This window comes from Megalops cyprinoides, chromosome 7 (assembly GCF_013368585.1).
Source record: "Megalops cyprinoides isolate fMegCyp1 chromosome 7, fMegCyp1.pri, whole genome shotgun sequence".
Classification (NCBI taxonomy): domain Eukaryota; kingdom Metazoa; phylum Chordata; class Actinopteri; order Elopiformes; family Megalopidae; genus Megalops; species Megalops cyprinoides.
Window position 1 is genome coordinate 15,822,513 of NC_050589.1, and position 21,388 is coordinate 15,843,900.

At 42.6% G+C, this 21,388-nt stretch overlaps 2 protein-coding genes across 4 annotated transcripts in view; both read left to right on the forward strand.

The window, feature by feature from the left end:
- Window positions 1–3,100, forward strand: part of prkcda (protein kinase C, delta a) — a 31,225-nt gene extending 28,125 nt beyond the window's left edge. For both annotated transcript variants that reach the window (XM_036532899.1, XM_036532900.1), the window contains 3 exons: window positions 693–881; window positions 1,210–1,338; window positions 1,649–3,100. In XM_036532899.1, the coding sequence (XP_036388792.1) occupies window positions 693–881; window positions 1,210–1,338; window positions 1,649–1,807 (477 nt within the window). In that variant the 3' untranslated portion in view covers window positions 1,808–3,100. The remainder of the gene's footprint in view (window positions 1–692; window positions 882–1,209; window positions 1,339–1,648) is intronic.
- A 1,307-nt stretch (window positions 3,101–4,407) lies between these two features.
- On the forward strand, window positions 4,408–12,528 carry rft1 (RFT1 homolog). 2 transcript variants are annotated; one of them, XM_036533863.1, is made up of 14 exons: window positions 4,408–4,638; window positions 5,319–5,404; window positions 5,768–5,884; window positions 6,300–6,489; window positions 6,730–6,831; window positions 7,093–7,227; window positions 7,392–7,470; window positions 8,725–8,775; window positions 8,885–9,015; window positions 9,197–9,341; window positions 9,522–9,627; window positions 10,107–10,356; window positions 11,134–11,327; window positions 12,458–12,528. In XM_036533863.1, exons 1-13 carry the CDS (start codon window positions 4,576–4,578, stop codon window positions 11,296–11,298), a joined length of 1,620 nt encoding a protein of 539 aa, XP_036389756.1. In that variant the 5' UTR covers window positions 4,408–4,575; the 3' UTR covers window positions 11,299–11,327; window positions 12,458–12,528. The 2 variants fall into 2 exon arrangements, with proteins under 2 accessions (XP_036389756.1, XP_036389755.1); XM_036533862.1 differs by lacking the exon at window positions 12,458–12,528 and having other exon boundaries at window positions 11,134–11,776.
- Window positions 12,529–21,388: the final 8,860 nt, after the last annotated feature.

Consider the following 21,388-nt stretch of genomic DNA (forward strand, 5'->3'; position numbering starts at 1 on the left):
ATACCTCAGTTAGAAATAAAGCAATTACATTTTTAATGTCATCTCTCCTGTAGTGGCAATGCTTCCATGGGCATGATAAATGCTAAAGACTAGGTTTACACACCAGAAGCAAAAAGACAGTTCTGGTTCCTGCCTGTTTCTTTTCTCGATTTTCACTCTATGTGTGACAGCGTGTTGCTGACTTGTCATTGTGTATATATTTAGGAGTCTGGCCCTCTGTCAGTTCGTTATTCAACAGCACCAATCATTACACTGTTAGATCAATGTAGTTAAATGTCTGGAAAGAGTTCTCCTCACACAACCACAGCAGTATCACAGTACAGTGCTTCAGTAAGCAATGACAAGGAATGTAATGGAAAAGAACCCATTTGTTTTAACTTGAATAAACCCAAATCACTGTGGTCTCTTGGCACAAAGGTATTTGTTGAAAATTGCTTCTGATCTTAAATGGACCGTTTGCTTTTTGTCATCACAGTCGCATTAAGTGGTGATTGTTGGCTAACTCTAATCAGTGAACCACAGAGTGACTACGGTTCAGTGGTAGAATCTAACACTGCACCGCTGATTGACACAAATATAACACGACCACGATTAACCATATCGGAGCTGTGGCAGGAGTGTGAAAATATGATAACATTATTGCGAGCATAGTAAATTGGCTAATAAATGGGTCTTTGTGTGTCTGCCCTCAGATCCTGCTGGGACAGAAGTACTCCTTCTCAGTAGACTGGTGGTCATTTGGGGTGCTAGTGTACGAGATGCTGATTGGCCAGTCTCCGTTCCATGGCGACGACGAGGACGAGCTCTTCGAGTCCATCCGCATGGACATGCCACACTACCCTCGCTGGATCACCAAGGAGAGCAAGGACCTGCTGGAGAAGGTCTGTCTGTCCACATGTCTTTTCTTCCGAGGCAACATCTGTCAGGCAGTGCTCCACCATCTGTCAGTAATACCAGTGTATAAGGCTGTGTTTCAGCCAGCACGTGTATCTGTCTGTGAGTCATTTGCTTTGGCCTGAATTTTGATCTTTTTCATTCGGTCAGCATAGCAGTCAGTCTGTCAGTGATGTAGCCTGTGGGGGTGGAAAAAGCAGTCTTAGGGCAGTAGCCTACAAGCTAACAATCCACATGCACCAATACCGTGAACAGTGTGACCCCTCACTCCAGCATGAGACGTAAAGATCATGCTCTTGTCTTCTCTGTCCCCAGTTGTTTGAGCGTGACCCCACACGCAGGCTGGGCGTCATCGGCAACATCCGCTCACACCCGTTCTTCAAGACCATCAACTGGGTTGCCCTGGAACGGAGGGAGGTGGATCCCCCCTTCAAGCCCAAAGTGGTACGGTCCACAACATGTTATCTGTCAATCACAGGCTTCTGTGTCATCAGAGGAGTCCTCATGTGCAGGGAACCTTCTCTGCCTTCAATCCATGCAGCTTTATTTGTGCTTTATGAGCCTGTACAATGTCTTTGAAATGTGATGATCTTTGAAAAGGTGAGCCCTCAAGTCTGAACCAGAATTGTTTTGTTGATTGCGTAGTACTGTAGTTTCAGATCAAGTCAAGATGATTTCAATCCTGCACGCTGAAGGACCTTTATTATCATCTTTATTTCTCCTTTGACTGAAATATTGTTTTTGCCTGTTACAGAAAGCCCCCAACGACTGTAGCAATTTTGACCGGGAGTTCCTGAGTGAGAAACCGCGCCTCTCCCACAGCGACAAGAACTTCATTGACTCCATGGACCAGACAGCTTTCGCTGGCTTCTCCTTCATCAACCCTAAGATGGAACATCTACTGGAAAAGTGAGGGGGCAGGTCATTCCCAGGCCATACCTCCATTCCAATACCTAATAGTGTAAATGGGGAAACAGTGAAACCAGTGTTAGATTTCCACTGTCAAGGGTTGGTCTCTTGGTCTCTTTTCTGTCCTGATCAAACTTAAAATCAGTGAAATATTTAATGTACTGTATTGTGATTGTAATATACCTTGTGTAAGCACACACACCCACCCTTCTACTTCAAAAAAAAAAAAAAAAAGATGGGACATTGTACTGTTTAGATGTTAATATATGCATGCTAGGATATCCAGGGTGAGGGTGTGGTTTATGTCTCATGGTTGTATTGAGGGGTGTGTCGGGTAGAGTATTCCCCTGGGGCAGGAACTTGGAGGGAATCCAGCCTGAATAAGGGGAGATGCAGCAGCTGTCTGAAGAAGCACAATCACTAAGACTGAGATCGGAGGCCTCGGCCAGTCCTTTGCATGCACCGCCCAAGACCCTGCAATCTCACAGTACGCTGTGTTACTTAGCTCTCAGCAAGCAATAACAGCATCTCAGAGGTCACTGCACAGAGAGAGACATCCTCTTTTCAGCGGCCGCATGAGATGCCCGTGTAGAAACTACCATTCGCATCACTGCATAAAATGAGACAAAGCAAGAAAAGCAAAAAGGGAGTCGAAAAAGCTATCACGTTTACAGATGTTCATTCTATGTTCTGATCCCACTGTTTCTTTCCCACCTCCCGAGTTTGAAAGTCTCTAGGCCATTTTGCAGTCAGCCCAGGCCTTTGGTCCAATGTAGTGCTCTCCAGCCCAGCTGAACTATCAATGAGTCCAGCTGTTAAGAACAGCTGCAGTTATTTATATTTTTTTATGAACTTACCGTAGTTGTAATGGACCTGATAGTCCCCTCATCCCAGGTACAAGTAAGACAGACTATGTCATTGAATATGTCATTTATTGTAGATGCGTACCATTCTGTCTGGCTAGCACCAGTTGTGCCCACTCAGAGTCTGTCACCCCCTGGTGGTGTAATCCTGGTTCAGCACTGGGCATGGGAGTTGTGTTCACTGCCCAGCATGAACCCTGACCTGCTGTCACATTGTGAATGGTTTGTTCCATTAGCGGTGTAATGGGAAGTGGGTATGGCAGGTGACCCCCGCCAGAGGAAGTGATGTCACTCTGAAGGGTGGGGACAAATCCTGCACTTATGTCAAACGGATAAGTGTAAATGTGTGTAATGTTACTTGAATGTAATTATTTTAACAAGAATCAGTAAAGTGCTGTATATATATATATTTGTTCTAACATGTTATCGGTGCGCTAAGGATGTGCTTTTTTACCGTCTTCATCTTTTACATCTTAATAAAAATCTTCATTAACTCTGAATTCTCCTTGTTTGTGATTCATTTTATCGTATTGTGTTTTCAATTGTGTATTTCAATTTGTGCTATGGATGCAGACAGACACTGTCATAGTTCACTGTCATAGAAATAAAAAAACAAGATCTTAACACTGCTCAGTGACAGTACAGGTAATGTGACTTAATTTGTTTTAATTTTCATCTTTCATTCAGATTGTAATAGGGCCCTGTTCAATTTATGACATCTGACAGGATAATCCCAATGGCATGAAGCAGGGTATGCACCGTGAACACAAGGTCATAAGACCGGTGCTCCAGTCCTGATCTGTAACAAGAAAATGCCAGGATAAATGTCAAGAGTGCCAAGATAATCTTGGGTCACAGAATAATAGGGCTCCTTAATTGTGTGTGGCTTCAAAAAATTAGAATGCCTTGATATGGCCCACAAAATCCTTGCTCGTTGGAGACTTAGCAGATTTCCTTGTTCTTGTCTTTATATTAAAGTGGGCAGCACATGCAGACAGTGGGAACAAAATGGTCAGGCTGTAAGAAAGAAATTATACTTAGAGGTAATGCAGATGTGGCCGTTTAAAAATATCAAAAGGAAAATGCAGCAGGGTTGCTTCTGGAGTCAACAGTGAACCCAAAATGGCACATGTTGAATAGAAATGAAGTGTGGAAAATGTTGAAATAGAAATCGTATGAATACAATTTGCCTGAAGATAGCGACAACAGCCACAATTGCATAGATCAAGTTCAATTTTTATGTTTTTTGTTGTCAGCTAAATAAAGGCTTCTATATAATTTCCCAACCACGAGGGCCTGGGAATGTAAATATATTTGGTCTTTTAAAAAATAAGCATCGCATTCTAAACAAACATGTAATTTCACTATCAAAACTATAGTTCAGGATAATTAAATTTTTAAAAAATCTTAGTAACACGTATGTTGAATTGTATCATAATGACACGTTATTTTTAATTGTCATGTGTCGCTGCCTAATGGTACAGATTTTTTTTTTTTGACATAACATCTGATCAAAAGAACCGTGTTGTTGAGAAATCCAAACAAAAAGAGCACGCCTCTATGTTGTATGCAGTAGTACAAGAACAATTCTATTCGCAAAATGCGCAGTACCACAGCGCCATCTGGCGGCCATATCACCCCAGTACGCTTAAGGCTCTTAAGTAGTTACGTCATTGTACTGCGTCCGACGCAACTGTTACCGTGAGACATGTGTACGGAAGTAGAGCGGTGTGAAGTTGCAATACAAGGTGTTGGATTGGGTGTCCTGTTACCCGCTTGGTTCCTTGCTTTTCGCCGTTTTTATTTTCTCATGTCAGTCTTAAAACTGGTGGCACTACGGAAGACGCATACTGAAGAGCCTCTGTGTCTTCAGCGTGGTTTGCACAAGCTAGCTTGCTAAGTGTTCAAAATGAGTTCTAAAGATGTGCTAAAAAATGCCACAACTCTCGCTTCATACAATGTCTTGCTTCAGGTAACTTACAGTACCATTTACAGTACTTGATGAATGGTGAAACTCACGTCCATGATTGTGTTGTGTTTTTACTTTAAAGGTTATCTAGGTAAGTTGTGCCTTTTGACACCACTTAGTTTGCTAGTACGGTAATAGGGTAATAGCTGCTGTGGCTATTTTGTTAGCGGGTCCAGTAGCTACGTTTTGATCGCTTAAAGCTTTTGATATATTGAAAATATTTTTGAAAATATTTTCTCAAACGATGAGAGTGAGGAATCAGATCTTGATTTGTTGAGAATAACTGATCTAATCTGATGCAGGCTGCGGTCTGTAACATCCTGACATGGATTCTCGTGCCATCTCTGATTATTTTAGAGAGAGGTATGTGCTATGTACAATAATTGCAAGCGAGGTACCTTGGTTATTGTGGACTCCCATGTGTGTTGATTACAGGACACAGGATCGTGCCGAGGATCGTAGTCTAGAATTCTTGTCCGTTGATGAGATACTTATCCTGTTTGATTCCTTATGGAATGATGTTTTACTGGCAAGACAGTGACAGAATTCCTGACTATCCATAATAGGCAAATCGTACGTATTCAGATGTCCACCATTCCCATGAGATAAGGAAATGTCAGGAAAAAGATAATGAGATGCCTGAGCTGTTGCTTTGAGCTGTGTTTGTCACTGTTTCTGGGCAGGTGATGTTTCGCGTGCTCACCTTCCTACTGAACGCCTTCACTCTGCGCTTTGTCTCAAAGGAGCTGATCGGCGTGGTCAACGTCAGGTGAATCCCATTTCGTGCTTGGTTGTGGTTGTGAAAAACATTTAGGCTTAAACCTCAGCTTGACCTGACAGTGATGCGTAAATTACTAGCCAGGTGACATAAATCTGAGAGGTAATTATGACAGTGTAAACTTGAGTGTTCTTTACAAGGTAAATTAAATATAATCCGAATGTTATGTGTATATTACAGTTTCTGTGCAATTAATATTTCAATATCAAGTATTCATTATATGAAAGAATGATTAGATTTGAGAATCTTATGGCGTTTAAATCATCCTTGTCATACTACTAATTGCTCTTTGAAAGTGCTTAAGTACCAGCACTCATTCTGTTCCTATTTGTGCCTGTGTGTCTGTTTGTGTAGGCTGACGTTGCTGTACTCCACACTGGTTTTCCTGTCCAGAGAGGCCTTCCGCAGGGCCTGTTTAAGTGGCGGGGCAGAGCAGAACTGGAGACAGGTCATCAACCTGCTGTGGCTGACGTGAGCGCAAACAGCCTCTAGGGGCGCTCTTGCGGCACTTTTTGTATGATCGGGAGCACCTGTAATAGTAGTGCTCGGAGTCCCTGGGAGTTGTTGCTCTAATTGATTTGTGAATATTTTAACTTTTTGTGTCTCATTTCTTGCCTGTGGATTCATGAAACGTTTGTAATTTTTCTGCCATTTTTAGTAGGAATCTCCAAAAAAAAATTCACAAATAAAATTTGAAAAGATATTACTCTGAGGACTGGTGAATGTGATATATATGTCCAAATGTATGGACCTGAATATGGCCAGTTTTTCCCCACCTGATAAATCTCCAGGAAAAAAAGATAACGGCATCCCATTACATGGCTTTAGACACGCTCAGCACCCTCGCCACCCGACACTCACCCTGCTCTGTCTTTGCTCCTCACAGGGTGCCGCTGGGTGTACTGTGGGCACTCGTGCTGGGCTGTGTGTGGCTGTGGCTCCTGGAGGCCCCAGATCCCCAGGCTATCCCACACTATGGCCCTGCAGTGGGGCTCTTTGCTATGGCTGCGCTGCAGGAGCTGCTGGCCGAGCCCCTCTGGGTTCTGGCCCAAGCCCACATGTTTGTGCGGCTCAAGGTAGGAACAGCGGGGCACACCAGATAAAATGTGCCAGTGCTTCTTCATGAAGTGCGGATTCCTAATAATTGTCTCCCTGTGTACCCGTGTGTGACACTAAATTCCCTCTTTCTCTCACTCTCACGCATTCTCTCTCTGTAAAGATGGCTTGATACTATGGCACGTCTTTATTGTACATTTTCTCTGCTTTTAGGACTGTAGTAAACTGTATGCTCCCTCTCACTCTCTCCCTCCCTACAGGTGGTGGCAGAGAGCTTGGCCATGGTGGCCAAGTGTATGCTGACCATGGTGCTGGTGGTCAGCACTCCACAGTGGGGGCTCTACATCTTCTCTGCAGCACAGGTCAGGAGTACTCGCTGTTCCATGCAGGGACTGGGAGAGATCTATGTCACACCTCTGTATCAATATCTTCTGATGTGAATGACTTGTGATCAATCTGTACATACAGCTAGCCCCTGCCCTGGTCATGATACCTGCTGTATTTCACTCCTGTTAGGACTCAGGTGACATACACAAGGTGTACAATAAGTAAATTAATAAATAATTATTTGTAATGTGAAATTACTGTTGACGCCTACCTTGTCTCTTTCTGCGCCCACATAGCTGGCGTACACAGGGTTCTTGGTGCTGTGCTATGCTGCCTATTTCCTGCGTTTCCTGAGCTCTGGGGAAGCAGAGAGGAAGTCCTTCCCTCTGTGCCGTGTGAGAGACTTACTGCCCTCCAGAGGCCGCGGGGAGGTAAGAGTTAACAGCCACTCACACCCAGCCTCATCCTCTTTCATCTTTCAGTAGGTTTCTGTGTATCCTTATCACGTCTCTACTCCCATTCTATGTGTTTGTATGTCTGAGAGTCTGCGGTTGTCTTTGTGTGAGTGTGACTGACTGCGTTCATATCTCTGCAGCCATTGGTTAACTGGAAACTGGCCAGGCTGATCTGGAGCTTCTTCAAGCAGTCCTTCCTGAAGCAGATCCTCACTGAAGGTATCAGATGAGCTATAGGTTTGTGTTTCTGTCATGGCACATCAGACCTCCATTACCACACACAGTGAACACACTCCCCCCACACATACAATGAAACAGTTCCCACACACATACAGAGAAACATACCACTCGTACGCATAGTGAACCCCCTCCCCATATGCGCAAGTGCAATGAAGAGTGTGCGAGTGGAGTTAGGCCTAAGTGGAGCTTTCTGGTTTTGCTCAGAGCTTGGAGTGGAGCGCTGAAAGAGTAAACGAGTGTGGGCACCGCCATTTCCAGTCACTCCTGTCCGCTATTTTGTGCTTCTTCAATTCAGAACAGTGCAACATTGAGATAGCTAACACAGTAACGGAGAATAAAATGTTATGAAGTACCACTGCTCGAAGTGAATGAAGTGTCGCATGGTATGCACGGTATTTGAATGGTCAAATAAAAAAAAAAAAAAAAATCACCTCAAGTTTCAAAATGAGCTCAGCGTTTAAAAAAATTTCTTTGAAAATGCTTTTACTGCTGTTTTAAGTCAATAACGTAGGTGTCAGCGTTGTGTCACGGCTGGGTGGTTCAGTAATCAGCGGACATGGATGACGTTGATCACGCAGATCCTGATTGTCCAGCAAAAAGCAGTGAAGGACGCAATGACGCACGCAAGCCTAATTGTAGGTTTTACAGACAGACTAGTCTGCTGTTTTCTGCCAAGAGGTCTGAACAGGGACCTCCTGCAAGGGCTAATTTGCCGAAAATGAAGTGTCTGAATGTGCCGACAGATGGGCAAGGGGTGCAGCGAGGCTTCAGCTGCAGCGCAGTCTGCAAACGGTTGTCTAACAGATTTAAGGAGTAAAAAAACGAGAGTGGGGCTGCGTGGGTGGGTGACGGATACCGAATGTTACTCTGGTAAAATGGATACAAAGCGCAACATTGTTTGCGCTGAGTGGATCGTTAAGAGCGAGGGCCGCAGGAGTGGAGGGCAGCCACTGAAATAAAAGATTGAGGCAAGACTACCCCCCCCACCACCCTCCACCACACACACACACACACACAGACACACCTGATCTGCATTCTCCCCTCATACACACTCTAACCTGGCCTCTCAAACACACAGGGAAAATTCACCTCTCACAAAACGGCCCTTAAATATATAGTGTTCCAACACTATTTTTCTCTTTTGCTTCAGTCTGAATCACATGGTTTGTTTTCTTTCTGAATTGTGTAGTCTTTTTTAGCCACTCATCTACTATGCATCTGTCTTCATTACAGGTGAACGCTATGTGATGACTTTCTTAAACGTGCTGAACTTTGGGGACCAGGGTAAGTGACCGAACTGAGGTAAATGTGAAGGCAATGAATGAAATGCCCTCTTAGCATTTGTGAAGATTATTACGACTGACTAAACTCTGCCCACTCTCCCAACCTGCAGGTGTTTATGATATTGTGAATAACCTGGGCTCGATGGTGGCTCGCTTCATCTTCCTGCCCATTGAGGAGAGCTTCTATGTCTTCTTCGCCAAGGTCCTGGAGAGAGGAAAGGAGGTCCGATCTCAGAGACAGGTCAGTGAGTAGGAGACTGTCCATCACATGTGTCCTTTTTTCATGTAATGAATCATGGTCCAACTGGACCCAGATCATTCCTTCCCCATCGTCAAGATGTTTTGCCATAGAGTTTGGGTCTTACAAATGTAAACCTCCTGTTTTTCAATGTTTTTTGTGCCATGTTCTGATTGGTCTGCAGGAGGAGGTTGCCATGGCAGCAGAGGTGTTAGAATGCCTGTTGAAATTTGTGCTTGTGATTGGCCTTGTCATCACTGTGTTTGGATACGCCTACTCTTACCTTGCACTGGATCTCTACGGGGGTTCTCTGCTGAGCAGTGGAACAGGTGAGACGGGTAGTAAGTGTATTACAGGAACAAGGAGAGCCAGGGGAACAGGTGTGTTTTAAAGACAATTGTGCTGTGGATTGAGAAGTGTTGTAGAGGAAGGTGTGTTGTTGACACAGGCATATTGTGGAGACAGGTCTCTGTGCAGAGAGAAATGTCTGATTCTCATGCCTTCCACAGGCCCCAGTCTGCTACGCTGGTATAGTGGCTATGTTCTCTTGCTGGCTGTGAATGGAGTCACAGAATGCTTTACCTTTGCTGCCATGAGCAAAGAGGAGGTCGACAGGTCAGTGTCTGCTGAGCTAAAGCACACTCATACAGAGCAGACAGACTCACAGTCACACGCACTCTCTCTCTCTCACACACACACACACACACACACACACACACACACACACACTCTCTCTCTCTCTCTCTCTCTCTCTCTCACACACACACACACACTCACACACTCTCTCACACACACACACACACACACACACACACACACACTCTCTCTCACACACACACACACCACAAACACACACACACACACACACACACTCTCACACACACACACACACACTCTCACACACACACACACACTCACACACTCACACACACAGTCACATGAGAGACACACATTTGCACAACTCTTACCATCAGTCTGAGACTGTTGAATTTTACTGTTGCGGAGCTGTGTTGTCCACTTAAAAATTATTACACTCATGGTTCCTGTCGAAGGTTCTCAGCATTCTCCCTCACTTCCTCCTTTCCTGTGGACAGGTACAACCTGGTGATGCTGGCCCTGTCCATTTCCTTCCTCTTCTTGTCCTACCTCCTGACGTGGTGGCAAGGGAGCGTGGGCTTCATCCTGGCTAACTGCCTCAACATGGGGCTCCGCATTGCCCACAGCCTGCTCTACATCCACCGCTACTTCCTGCACAGCCCCTGGGCGCCGCTGCGTGGACTGCGCCCCTCCCCCGTCCTGTTATTTGCTCTAGGCCTCAGCGCTGCCCTCACCGCCCTGTCAGAGGTACGCTTTGTATTCACCACTCTCCATTTTGGAATTGGAACATCCCAGTGAGACACGGAGCAGAAACAGTGCTTTTGTGTCGCACGTTTTTTCAGGGAGTGTCTCACTGCTGTCTCTTGCGTGTCTCAGCTGGTGCTTCCCACGTTTAGCAGGTTCTGTCCGACTCATTGCTGTCTCCATTGTGTTTCATTTCGTTCGTATCTCAGTGACATGTCTTACTGTGTCTCCTCCACACTGTGCAGGGTTTGTGTATCATGTGCCCATTTTCACTTATTAAATCTGGCCCAGTCCACTGCCTTTTGACCCTGGGTTCATTTGTGTCTCAGCTTTGCATTTTTTTCTGGACAGCTGAGATAATCTTTGGCCCTTGTAGCGCCACTTGCCACCATTTTGGTGCTAGCCCCAGTCTATAGGCCAGAAGAGTGTAAATGCTGCGATATCGTCATGGCAACAAAAGCACACTCTCTAAGTCAAAGCAACAACAGGGAAATAGATGTAAGATCCCACAAAATCTGAGGAGTGTTAGTTACTGTCACTCCTATAAAATATAAATAATAGAATATTTGTCAGTGTGAGGTTATTCAAAGCAGTAATAGTTCTACTTTGTTAAAAGCTCTCAGTAATACAGTGGAACCATACCGGGAAATAACACAATTTACTGCTATCCCGTTTGGATTTCAGGCCATGCACTTTGTCTCAGAATTGTCTCCGCTGTGTCTCGTACAGTTGTCAGTGTTTAGAAGGGTATTCATCACAGCAACCCCTGTGTGTTCTCAGGTCGTGTTCTGCTGTGACCGTGGCTGGCTGCTCAGGCTGGTCCACATAGGCGTTGGGGCAGGATGTCTGCTGGGAGTGCTCGCCACTGTCTGGCTCACCGAGACCCGATTGGTGCACTTCATCCGGATGCACCTGCTGTCTCGATACGCTAAGAAGGAGACCTAGGGCAGAGGATGACCTCAGAAGCAGGAGAGGTGAGGGTGTGTGTGAACACTCTTGCAACCCAAGCTCTCTGATTTTAGGGAGCGGGGGGCAGGGGGCAGGAGGACTTGGGACGAGAGGCCAGGCACTTTCTGTAGACGCCCTGCTGTGGCAAGGACCTCCCTGGCTGAAACGTTGGCTCACTTTCCTCCTGCTGAAGACACAGGCCTGGGACTCTTGTACTGTTGAATGTAGAAATTTAAGACGCAACACCTACAGCCACCTGGAAATGTGTGGTGAAGCAGTCAAATATTAAAAATAGACTGCATATGTGCATTCTGTTAAATATAACTTGAAATGAACTGAATTATTCTGCCAGTAAACTCCTCAAACATACTCATATTTTTCCAATTTGAATGATAGAATGCTTTGAGAGAGTTGCAGACCACGTCATACAGGTGTTTTGTATTAGTCCTGTTATGAAAGAACCGGAAGGTTAACTACATTTTTTACTTTTTATGACTTTTTATGACAATGTAAGATATGTGGATATCTGTTAACTGCCCATGCTGGATAATACATTTTTTTTGTGATGGAAATTTTGTATGAATGAATTTCATCAATTTTCCAGTGACTGAAGCATCACAGCACATGATGACGGTGAATTTACAGCATTTCACACCCCAGCTGTTAAGTATTTAAATAACGGTTTCCTCAGATCTGTAGACAAATAAATGTATTTATTAAAATACCGTAATATGTTCTAAGTTTGTATCTGTAACCCAAAGCAGTGTAATGAGGGAGTAAACACAGGGTTGTGGTTTTAGGGAGAGTTTTGCTCTGTTTGTACCTCTAAGAGGGAGTGATGCTGATTTCCACAGCAGTAAGGGGGCTGCTAATTGGGACACAGACCTGTCAACACTACTCCATACCGTCACTAGAGCCGGGAACAGTGCAGTGATACGCAGTCTTTCTGTTCCATTTCCACTTCCTCAACGTGACTGTTGTTTTCAACAGACAGGTCATACAAGCATGAAAATGCTGCACAACCACCATGATAAAGTGATAGTCACTGGAAGGAATGGCAATGAAATGTAGCTGCACGGCTGGTCAACCTATTTCGTTTCTGGTGTCAGATTTGTAAGCGGGCTGTTCCTGAGGCTTGACGGCTTCGTTTCCACAGGGTCGTGTTGGTGCAGGGGTGCCGGCGTAAGAGAAATACCTGCATAATTTAAAGGCAGCCGAGGAGCGGAGGAACAGCTGTTTGCATTAGCATACCTGCAAGAGCAAGGTAGTCTGCCCCGGGGCAGGGCAGAGCTCTGGCACAGCGTGTGCCTGCATCCCTGAGCAGTTTGCAGATCTGTCTGCTTTCGGAGCTACGTGTGCCTCCTGGCTTCCCCTTGTGTTCCAGGTGTCAGTGGAGAGGCACGGCTGCAGCAGGGTAAGGGAGGGAACAGGAACCCCCCCCCCCGCACGCGCATTTAAAATGGTAACTTAGGCTCTCGGCTCCTTCAGTTCACCTGTCTCCTATCTGACAGCAGATCTCACATGGTGATGTCACATCAACCAGGAGTCCCTTCAGTTCAGGGCAGGCTGGGTAGGTAGCTGGTGCCAATCGAGTCTTTCGAATATTGCCTGCAGTCCATTTGCAATCAAGCCTGAGAGGAGAACTGGAGGGCTTTGGGCAGGCAGCATAAAGAGCTGTATCTGTGCTAACTGCTGCGCTGTGAGCTGCCAGTTCCATCCAGGCTGATACTTAGACGCTTATGTTACATCCTGTCATTCGGCAGATGCCCTTGTCTACTTACAAAGCAACTTGCAAAGAACAAGTACAAAGTGCAGCTAATAAAGTTGCATGAGGGGTGGTACTTCCAACTGACCACATCCAAACATGCATTAGCCCATTACATATGTGATATCCAATGCATTAAGAAATACACATGTGCAGCACATAAGTGCAATAAAACATACCCTACAATAAGACTGAATAAATAAGAGGTAAGTTAGTTATGTATCCCTAACGCAAAAAATGCTTTCCTCACTCCATTCTCTGTCATTTCTCCTTCCCCTCCTGAAAAAAAATCAAAATAGTATTTATATCTCAGAGTTTACTTGCCATCTTTATAATGTGCAATGCAATTTGGCATAATTCTACTCCTGAAACTATATACAGTGCCTTGCAAAAGTATTCAGACCCTTGACCAATATTATTGTCACACTTTACTGTGTTACAAATGATACATTAAAATTTCATTCTGTGCGATATTGTATTTAAAAACACTGAAACTGAAATTAATCATTTTAAGGTGTCTGGTTTTATGGTGGAAAATGTTTTTAAGAAAATTTTAAGAAGCTGATAAACAAATACAAATATGACAGCGGCAGGCTTTATATGACATAACGTATATTCCTCATATTTTGTACTTCATATCTGAGCATATTTTATTTTTCCACCTTTGCTCATTTGCCGTCTGTCCTACAGATGTTTGTCTGACAGTTTCACTCCATTGAGGGTTATAAGAGTCTGTCAGCAAAAAACTGGCTTCCCTTATGCTCTTTAGAAATGAAATCCACATGTCCACATTATGATTATTAATGTTGATTTGTATTCTGCAGTCTCATAAATGAACAATACATTGTACATTTACTTTTCCAGAGAACATAAGCAAAGTAAATGTGTCTTACTATGTGTGTGTGTGTGAGAAAGAGAAAGAGTATATATAATTCTGTATAAGTGTATATAATAGTATAATGTATATGTTTATATGTGTACATAATACATGGAAAGTGGGAAATATTGTGGAGTGCGCTCATTTAAGCAAGGAGGTGTATATGCAGAGAGGGCACGCAGTCCAAACCTTTTAACCTGTGCACACAGCACCCTCACTTAACAAGAATGTATGAATTGCATTGTCACAGTTGAGGACCGAAGAGGTCACTCTATGTCCTAGAATATCTTCATTATGCGACTGGGTGCAGTACATTTTCACAGGAGCACCTGAACCCATCATAGCAGTCAAGGAGAGGCTAGCACAGCCTGGAAAAAAGGAAATGTTGTGGGTGGCAACAAAGGCATTTTGTGCAGGGTTAACTCAGTTACCTCTTCTTGCTCCTCCTCAATTTGCAGAAAGAAACATTTTCAATGCATGTTTTGGATTTGTATTTTTCCCTTTCAGATGCTACTTTATGAAAATTAACTGAACAGCCAAACAGCTGATCATCCAAGCAAATGGAACCAACAGTGTATTTTTCAGTCTACACAGCTAGTCAGAGAACAAGAATGACATATGGCTAATTTGATTACAGCTTCAGTAGTGGGTTGCAGTAATGTAGTATAGTCAGACATGTCTGATATCAAACAGAATGTAACGGGCTCAGAAATTTAAACAAGACATTCATCTTATTATCTCTATTTGCCATTGACTTTGTGGAGAGAAAAAGGTACAAATAACTGTCATTATCCTATCTCAAACACAACCTTTAATTTAATGAATGATTTTGTCATTGTATGCCTCCCAGATAGATTCCCAGACAATTCAGTTAATAGATTCCCAGACAATTCAGTTAAGTCAGTAATACAGTAGTTTTGTGGTAACTGGGAACCTGACTTCATCCAGTAAGAATAAGACTCGGTGCATAATGTTAGTAATATCTGGGATAAAGATCCTATGTGTCTAAAAACAAATCATACAATCTGACCTCCAATTAAAATAATAAAAGAAAAACAAACACCAGAGTCCTTAGAGGAGTGGAATTGTCCAGTAGTTAAATACCTTTTATCAACTACTTTAACTCCTTAATACTATTCAGTCAGGATTAGGTCTGTTTTGTGTGTGTCTAGTCAAACGTAGCCTGTCATGGGTCACAGGCCTGTTACACAGACATAAGGCATGAGGAAAACAAGAGAAATTCATCTTTCAGGTACAGCCATGTAGTTTCACGAAGCTCAAATGAGATCCGGCAGCAGTATTGATTGGGGACTCAGAAACCTTTGACCATGCTAGCTGGTGGAAAGAGAAATCAGAGGAGACATGCCATTGACTTTATTTCTCTACAATGTGTGAGTGTGTGTATGTGTGTGTGTGTGTGTGTGTGTGTGTGTGTGTGTGTGTGTGTGTGTGTGCGCGCGCATGTACGGTTATCACTTTTTTCTGTGATAACACACACATAAAGTGAGCTGGGATACCAATAAAGAAAACATCCACTTTCTTTCTGCATCGCCCCCAGTGGTCTGCTCTTTCTTTAAATTTGTCAAGGAGCCTTCAGCCAAGAGACAATGATAACACACATCCTCTCTTGTTTGTGGGATTAAAACCATTTTGATTCAAAGTGCTTTAGATCCTTGTGAGCTGAATCGCATTCACTGCTAGCCTTCCATTCCCCTGAGGGTTTCGAGAAGAGATGGAGTTGGAGGGAGTGGGGTGGAGGAGCCAGGGACATAGAGACAGAGAGGAAATGGGAGGGGGAGACACTCTTTATGACAGTACACAGGCTCATCACCAGCGTTAAGTGCTCCAGCACACAGCACCCTCCACAGCTGTCATTAACAAAATATGCTACAGGACAGGCAAGTTTAGTGATGGGTTCTACCACCAATCAGCTTGTCATAGGATGTGATTGATATAAAAACAGGAAGATAAGTGCCTCCAGGATACTTGGTTTAAGTCAGATTTACCATTGAGTCAATTCTACCCTGTAAAGCAGAAATAGTGCCAAAAATTCACTTGTGATCTAAAACTGGGTGTTGGAATTTTTTTTGGACACACAGATTTTGTTCATCCAGCAGATCTGGGTATCCAAATGCACAACAGGATTATTACTTACCTGGAATATTTCAAGGGCATATGCTGTGACAGATTAAATACTATTATGAGTTCCTGTTAAGGTTTCACCAGGTAGTAATTCTCACAGGGTCCAAGCCATGGAACCCAGTGCTCTCAGGCCTTTGATGTGGAAAGCAGACAATCTGGTATCCTGTCAGCATCACATACATGGGTTCAGGAGAAAGACTCATGATTGTGAGATACTTATGGATTCGGCAACAAATGGGACAATGTAAAGCGAGTGATCAGTGAAGAAACAAATGATGACTTGACCTTAGTGAGAAACAGGAGCATGATTCACTTCTGAATCCTCCATCATTTCCGAATGTACTGAAATGGCAGCTCAGGAATGTTTCTTTCTTTCCCATGCACATAACAGTCTGTATTTGTGTGACAGAGCTGGCTGATGCTCCGCACATAAATTAACAGAAGGAGTAAAATTTATCTTTATATAATTTACCTGTATATAACCAGCCTAATTAGGGCAGGTGTGACCAATTAACTGGTTCACAGACAGACAAGACAATAACAAAACAATTAAACAATTATTAAACAATCAATCAAGATAAACACAAAACCTGTCTCAGCTGTAGTTGATTAATTAAAGAGCCTATACCACAAGATGGAAAATGGACAACACGAGGTTCCTCGGTTTACACAGCTGGACATCCAAACGACAAATTTAACAATTTAACAACAGCCAACATTTAACATTCAGTCTGTTGGGGTGGGGTGAAGGACTGCTCTTTCACAATTTGATTATGACTGAACAATAAACATGAATGGCCATTTCCTTATGGCTTAGTCAATTGACAATCAATAGTCATTACCTGGATAGGAACAAAATTTCCACACAACGCAGCATTATTCTTAGCTGTTGGGACTCAAATTCCTAGATACTGTGGTGCGTGCGTAACTGCAAGCCATGTAGTGAAAATCCATAACACAGTTAATCTGATGCAAGCTCAGCGCATATTTATTCAATACAATGTGTTTTGCGAACACGATGTGTTTCTCTGAACTTTCGTGATAAGACACATTCTAGTAAAAAAGAGAAGCTCCACACGGCAACAAAGCAAAGTCATATACAGTGCAGCCGCGAGTTTCCCGCCTCCCCCACCCCCAACGCACTCTACTCCTCATGATGTAGTTGCCATAGAAACGGAATGGTCAGACCTAAGATTCCCTCAACCCCAAAAAGACAGTGTAGAATACTCCACAAAGAGCCTACAATCTTTGTAATTAACATGAAAACCTATAAATAAATACATTGGTTGCTAAGAAATAAAGTGAGTTCTGTCAGACTTACCATTCCTTGCACAGAAATTATATTAAAACACAGTAACCAATGTAGCCACACAATTGATATGTATAAATTCTTGTTTTAAATGGTGAGAACACATCCTACATTCTGCTGTTCATCTGTCTCACTGTCCACCTTCATGTATTATTGATCACCAATTCAATTAGCCAGGCAGAGAGTTTAACAATAGCCTAAGTAAACTCACAACTGCTCTGCCTTAGAGACAGCTATATGTCCATTACTTATTTTGATCTACCACTGCACACGCACAAAAAGTTGCATCCTTTTCTTAAAACTAGCCACTTATGAAGTATAAAATCCTAGCTCTGCTATGTGTGGCATTTCTGTATGAGGCCCTGTAACTAGTGCATATATGAACAAAGAGGGACGGGTGGCAATCTTGAGAGTTTATGAAAGACGCTGAAACTTTCATTTGTACCAGATATGCAGCTAAAAATAATTGTCTTGACTCACATTATGGATATTTAATTATTACTACTACTTAAAATTGTTCATCTTTTTCACCTGCACTATAGCATGTTTTCGATAGGGAAATGTGAAACTGTTTAAACGCCTTCTGAGTGAGGAGTTGAACTCTCTCTCTCTCTCTCTCTCTCTCTCTCTCTCTCTCACTCTTTGCGGGTTATGTTTTGTTGCAGTGTTGGCCGCCGAGTGTCTGCAGGCTCTTATCTCTGTAGTTGTTGTGGGGCTGTTACTCTCTCCCAGGGACCGCTCTTAAACGCAGAGGACCCAGCACAGATTATCACCAGGGACCCACTTGGAGCACAGCATGGTTGCTTATGTCTCTACCACAGCAACCTTAGTGTTGTTCTCTCTCTCTCTCTCTCTCTCTCTCTCTCTATGTCTGTATCACTCTCAGTTTAATTCAATTCAGCTCAGTTTATTGGCATGCCAAACATCATATCTGTACTGCCAGAGCGGACATTAAAACATAAATAATACATGAATAAATGAACAACAAAGGACAGTGGACACATTTATATAATCATACATATAATACATACTATCATATAACAATTTATATTTGTATGTTTCTAAGATGAAACGGCATAAAGAGTAGTGTCCTTTTGTGTCACACATTGTCGCTCAGACTTTGGCAGGCAGTGCCATATTGTGTAAGAAGTGTGGCACATCGTCTCTCCTCTGCTGGAAGAATTGGAAGGGTTTGTGAATGGTGGCCATGCCTTATTTATTGTGTGTGTGTGTGTGTGTGTGTGATGCCGTCGTGATTATCCAGTGTTGAGCATTTCTTGTGGGTGACATCGACACATCTTACACCCTATGTAAGAAGAAGAGGCCTAACCACTCCGTTGCACCCCTGTGGCATGTTTTTCCCTGTGCATCTTTGCAGGGTGCAGCAGTGTGCCCCTGCAGCAACATTCACACAGTGGTGAGGATTGTTCTCGTCCGCCACAAGGGGGCCATGTATTGGGTTATGAGGGGCTCCCCTGTGCCCTAAGGCCACTAATGTACATTTATATTGTAGGTCTCCACATCTTATGAACAAAGACAAGTTTTACAACAATAAAGTTACCCACAAATTTATCAGTTTGGTCATTGAGACCTCAGGTGTAATGAAAACACATAACTCATAAATAATATAAAATGGCGTTATGTAAAGCCAGACACATCCCTGTGCTCCACTGTTGAACCCTGCTGGGTTGGGGCCAGTTTATTCAGCTTCTTTGCATTCTTGCAGCTCTCTCTCTCTCTCTCTCTCTCTCTCTCCAATTTTTGTTACCAACTGTTTTTGCTACAGTACAAGGGTCTTTTTTTTGATGTCATTTAAGAAATTGCCCTCTCTATAGTAACTTGCGATCCCTATTATCATTACAGTACAATGGCAAACAAAATCACACCTAACAAAATTATTTGTTCACATAACTTGTATACATTATGCAAGTTATAATATTTGTAATAATAAACATGTAGCTATACCCTGTAGCTGTGTGTGTGTGTGTGTGTGTGTGTGAGACATTATAATATTTAGAATACTGGGGACAATGGCTGATGGCTGTGACTTGAAATCTCTGATGTGGATATACTGTACCCATGAGCTGTACCCTACAGCTGTGTGCTGTACCTATTGCCTGAATTTCTGAATTTCCCCAGTTGAGGTTCCTCTATATTCATTGAAAAGCTATCAGTTCTTCCTCCAAATGGACTGTTCAAATTTTCAGCATTGACCTTTGAGTCATATTGTCCTGTTATGTTGATAAACTGAGACTAGGTACAAATAATGTAAAAAAAAAAAAAAAAAATATATATATATATATATATATATATATATATATATATAATTACTTACATCACTAGTCATCATTACTACATATCTGGTCTGCTTTAAAGTTTTGTTATCTAACATCTTCGAAGTAATGTGTGTGAACATGAGAGGGAAAGACAATTGGTTAAACGTTCATTTGGAAATGCGTTTAAGAAATGATGTTCTCTTGAATGTTAATTGATGAACAGCAATGTTTTTTTCTGACTCAGAAGCAGCATATTAGTTTACAAGAAGGGGAAACGCAACATTCAATAGAAATTTTAAATTTTCTTAATACTTGCTAGATGTTTTAGTCATATTTCAAAAGCTATTTCGCAAATATCAAAACAGCTGATTACTGAGTACCCATATGTGGGCTATTATAAACTAGGCAGCCCTTGGATATGTTTCCTTGGATACGTGTCTCGTTGGCTAAAATGTCTGATCATTTCAGTTACCTAAATTGGGACATCTGAATGTACTTGTAATGTTTGGTATTCATAGCCTACTACTGCACGCGTATGCGCGCAATTGCGGTGCGTTATTAGGTGTTTGTAATTGATTATTTTACTTTTACTTGTTGTATTGGTACTAAGACTATACTAAGTGGTCCACCTGCTTTGGCTTAGGTTTTGACCCGTTCTATTTTATATCACAGCCTACTCGCGTGGTGGTTAAAAGCACATTTTTTCCGTCGTGGTCGCATTGTTTCGAAGGGCAAGAAATGCTAACGAAACTGCTGTAGAATGCAGGACGTAGATGCTGATAGCGCAGAGAAATTCTTTTAATGAAACTGGGCATAGCCCGTTTATTGATTATTGAGCATCTACAGTTTGGTTTCCGTCTAAATTGCGCAGCACTGTCTTTAACATTGAAGCACAGTTAAACTGTGCAGCCACACCATAATCTTTGGGAAGGTTCTGGAAAAGAGAACAAACTGCAAGAGCCACAATAGTGAAAATGAAAGAAGAGTTTTGTCTTAACAAACACGTGCTATAATCAATTGTCAGCCCGCATTTAGGCTTTCAGACTATTCAACCGTTTATGAATGCCCTTAATTTGCGCGTATGTTTGGTTGATTATACAGTATTCGAAAACAAAAAAACCCATTGTGACTTTAAACGGGGATAAATTGCATAACATTAACATACATTTACTATCACCGTGTAACAAACGAATGATGTAGGTGTAACGATATCATGAGATATGACAATTCTGTGCGTTATTGTCATATCTCATGAATTCTTCCGTGACGTAAAAACAAGAATATGATTAATAGTCACGCAGGCACCTACTCCTGGGAGGTGACGGGCAAAAATAGACAATTAAGCTATTACACGACGCTCCCAAACAATGTTCATTGGTATATAAAAGATATGCGTTTCTATCGAGGATGATGTTCTTTAGGAAGAAATTGAAATAAATTTAGTTGTGAATATGATTAATTATTCTCAGAATGGTAACAAACAAAACATCCCGAAAGAATAGGAACAAATCCCGTTTGTATGCTTTATATTGAGTACTGCATCAATGATCCATTTTCACAATAAAATGTTATTCTGACGAAACTACATGAAATTAATGGTATTCAAAAATACATTCCCATATTAAACGTAACGTTAGTTGAATGATTAATGGTTTATCCTTGAAGGCGTCTGAGTGGGTCAATGTGCTTAATGTGTGTTTTCATCATAAACGGTGTTT

Bases quoted from the DNA above. Each gene is read 5' to 3' on its own strand.
- rft1 (XM_036533863.1), top strand. From the start codon at position 4,576: ATGAGTTCTAAAGATGTGCTAAAAAATGCCACAACTCTCGCTTCATAC. The intron at 7,471-8,724 runs GTATCAGATGAG...TCTTCATTACAG, and splicing joins GAAGCAGATCCTCACTGAAG to GTGAACGCTATGTGATGACT. The intron at 10,357-11,133 runs GTACGCTTTGTA...GTGTGTTCTCAG, and splicing joins CCCTCACCGCCCTGTCAGAG to GTCGTGTTCTGCTGTGACCG.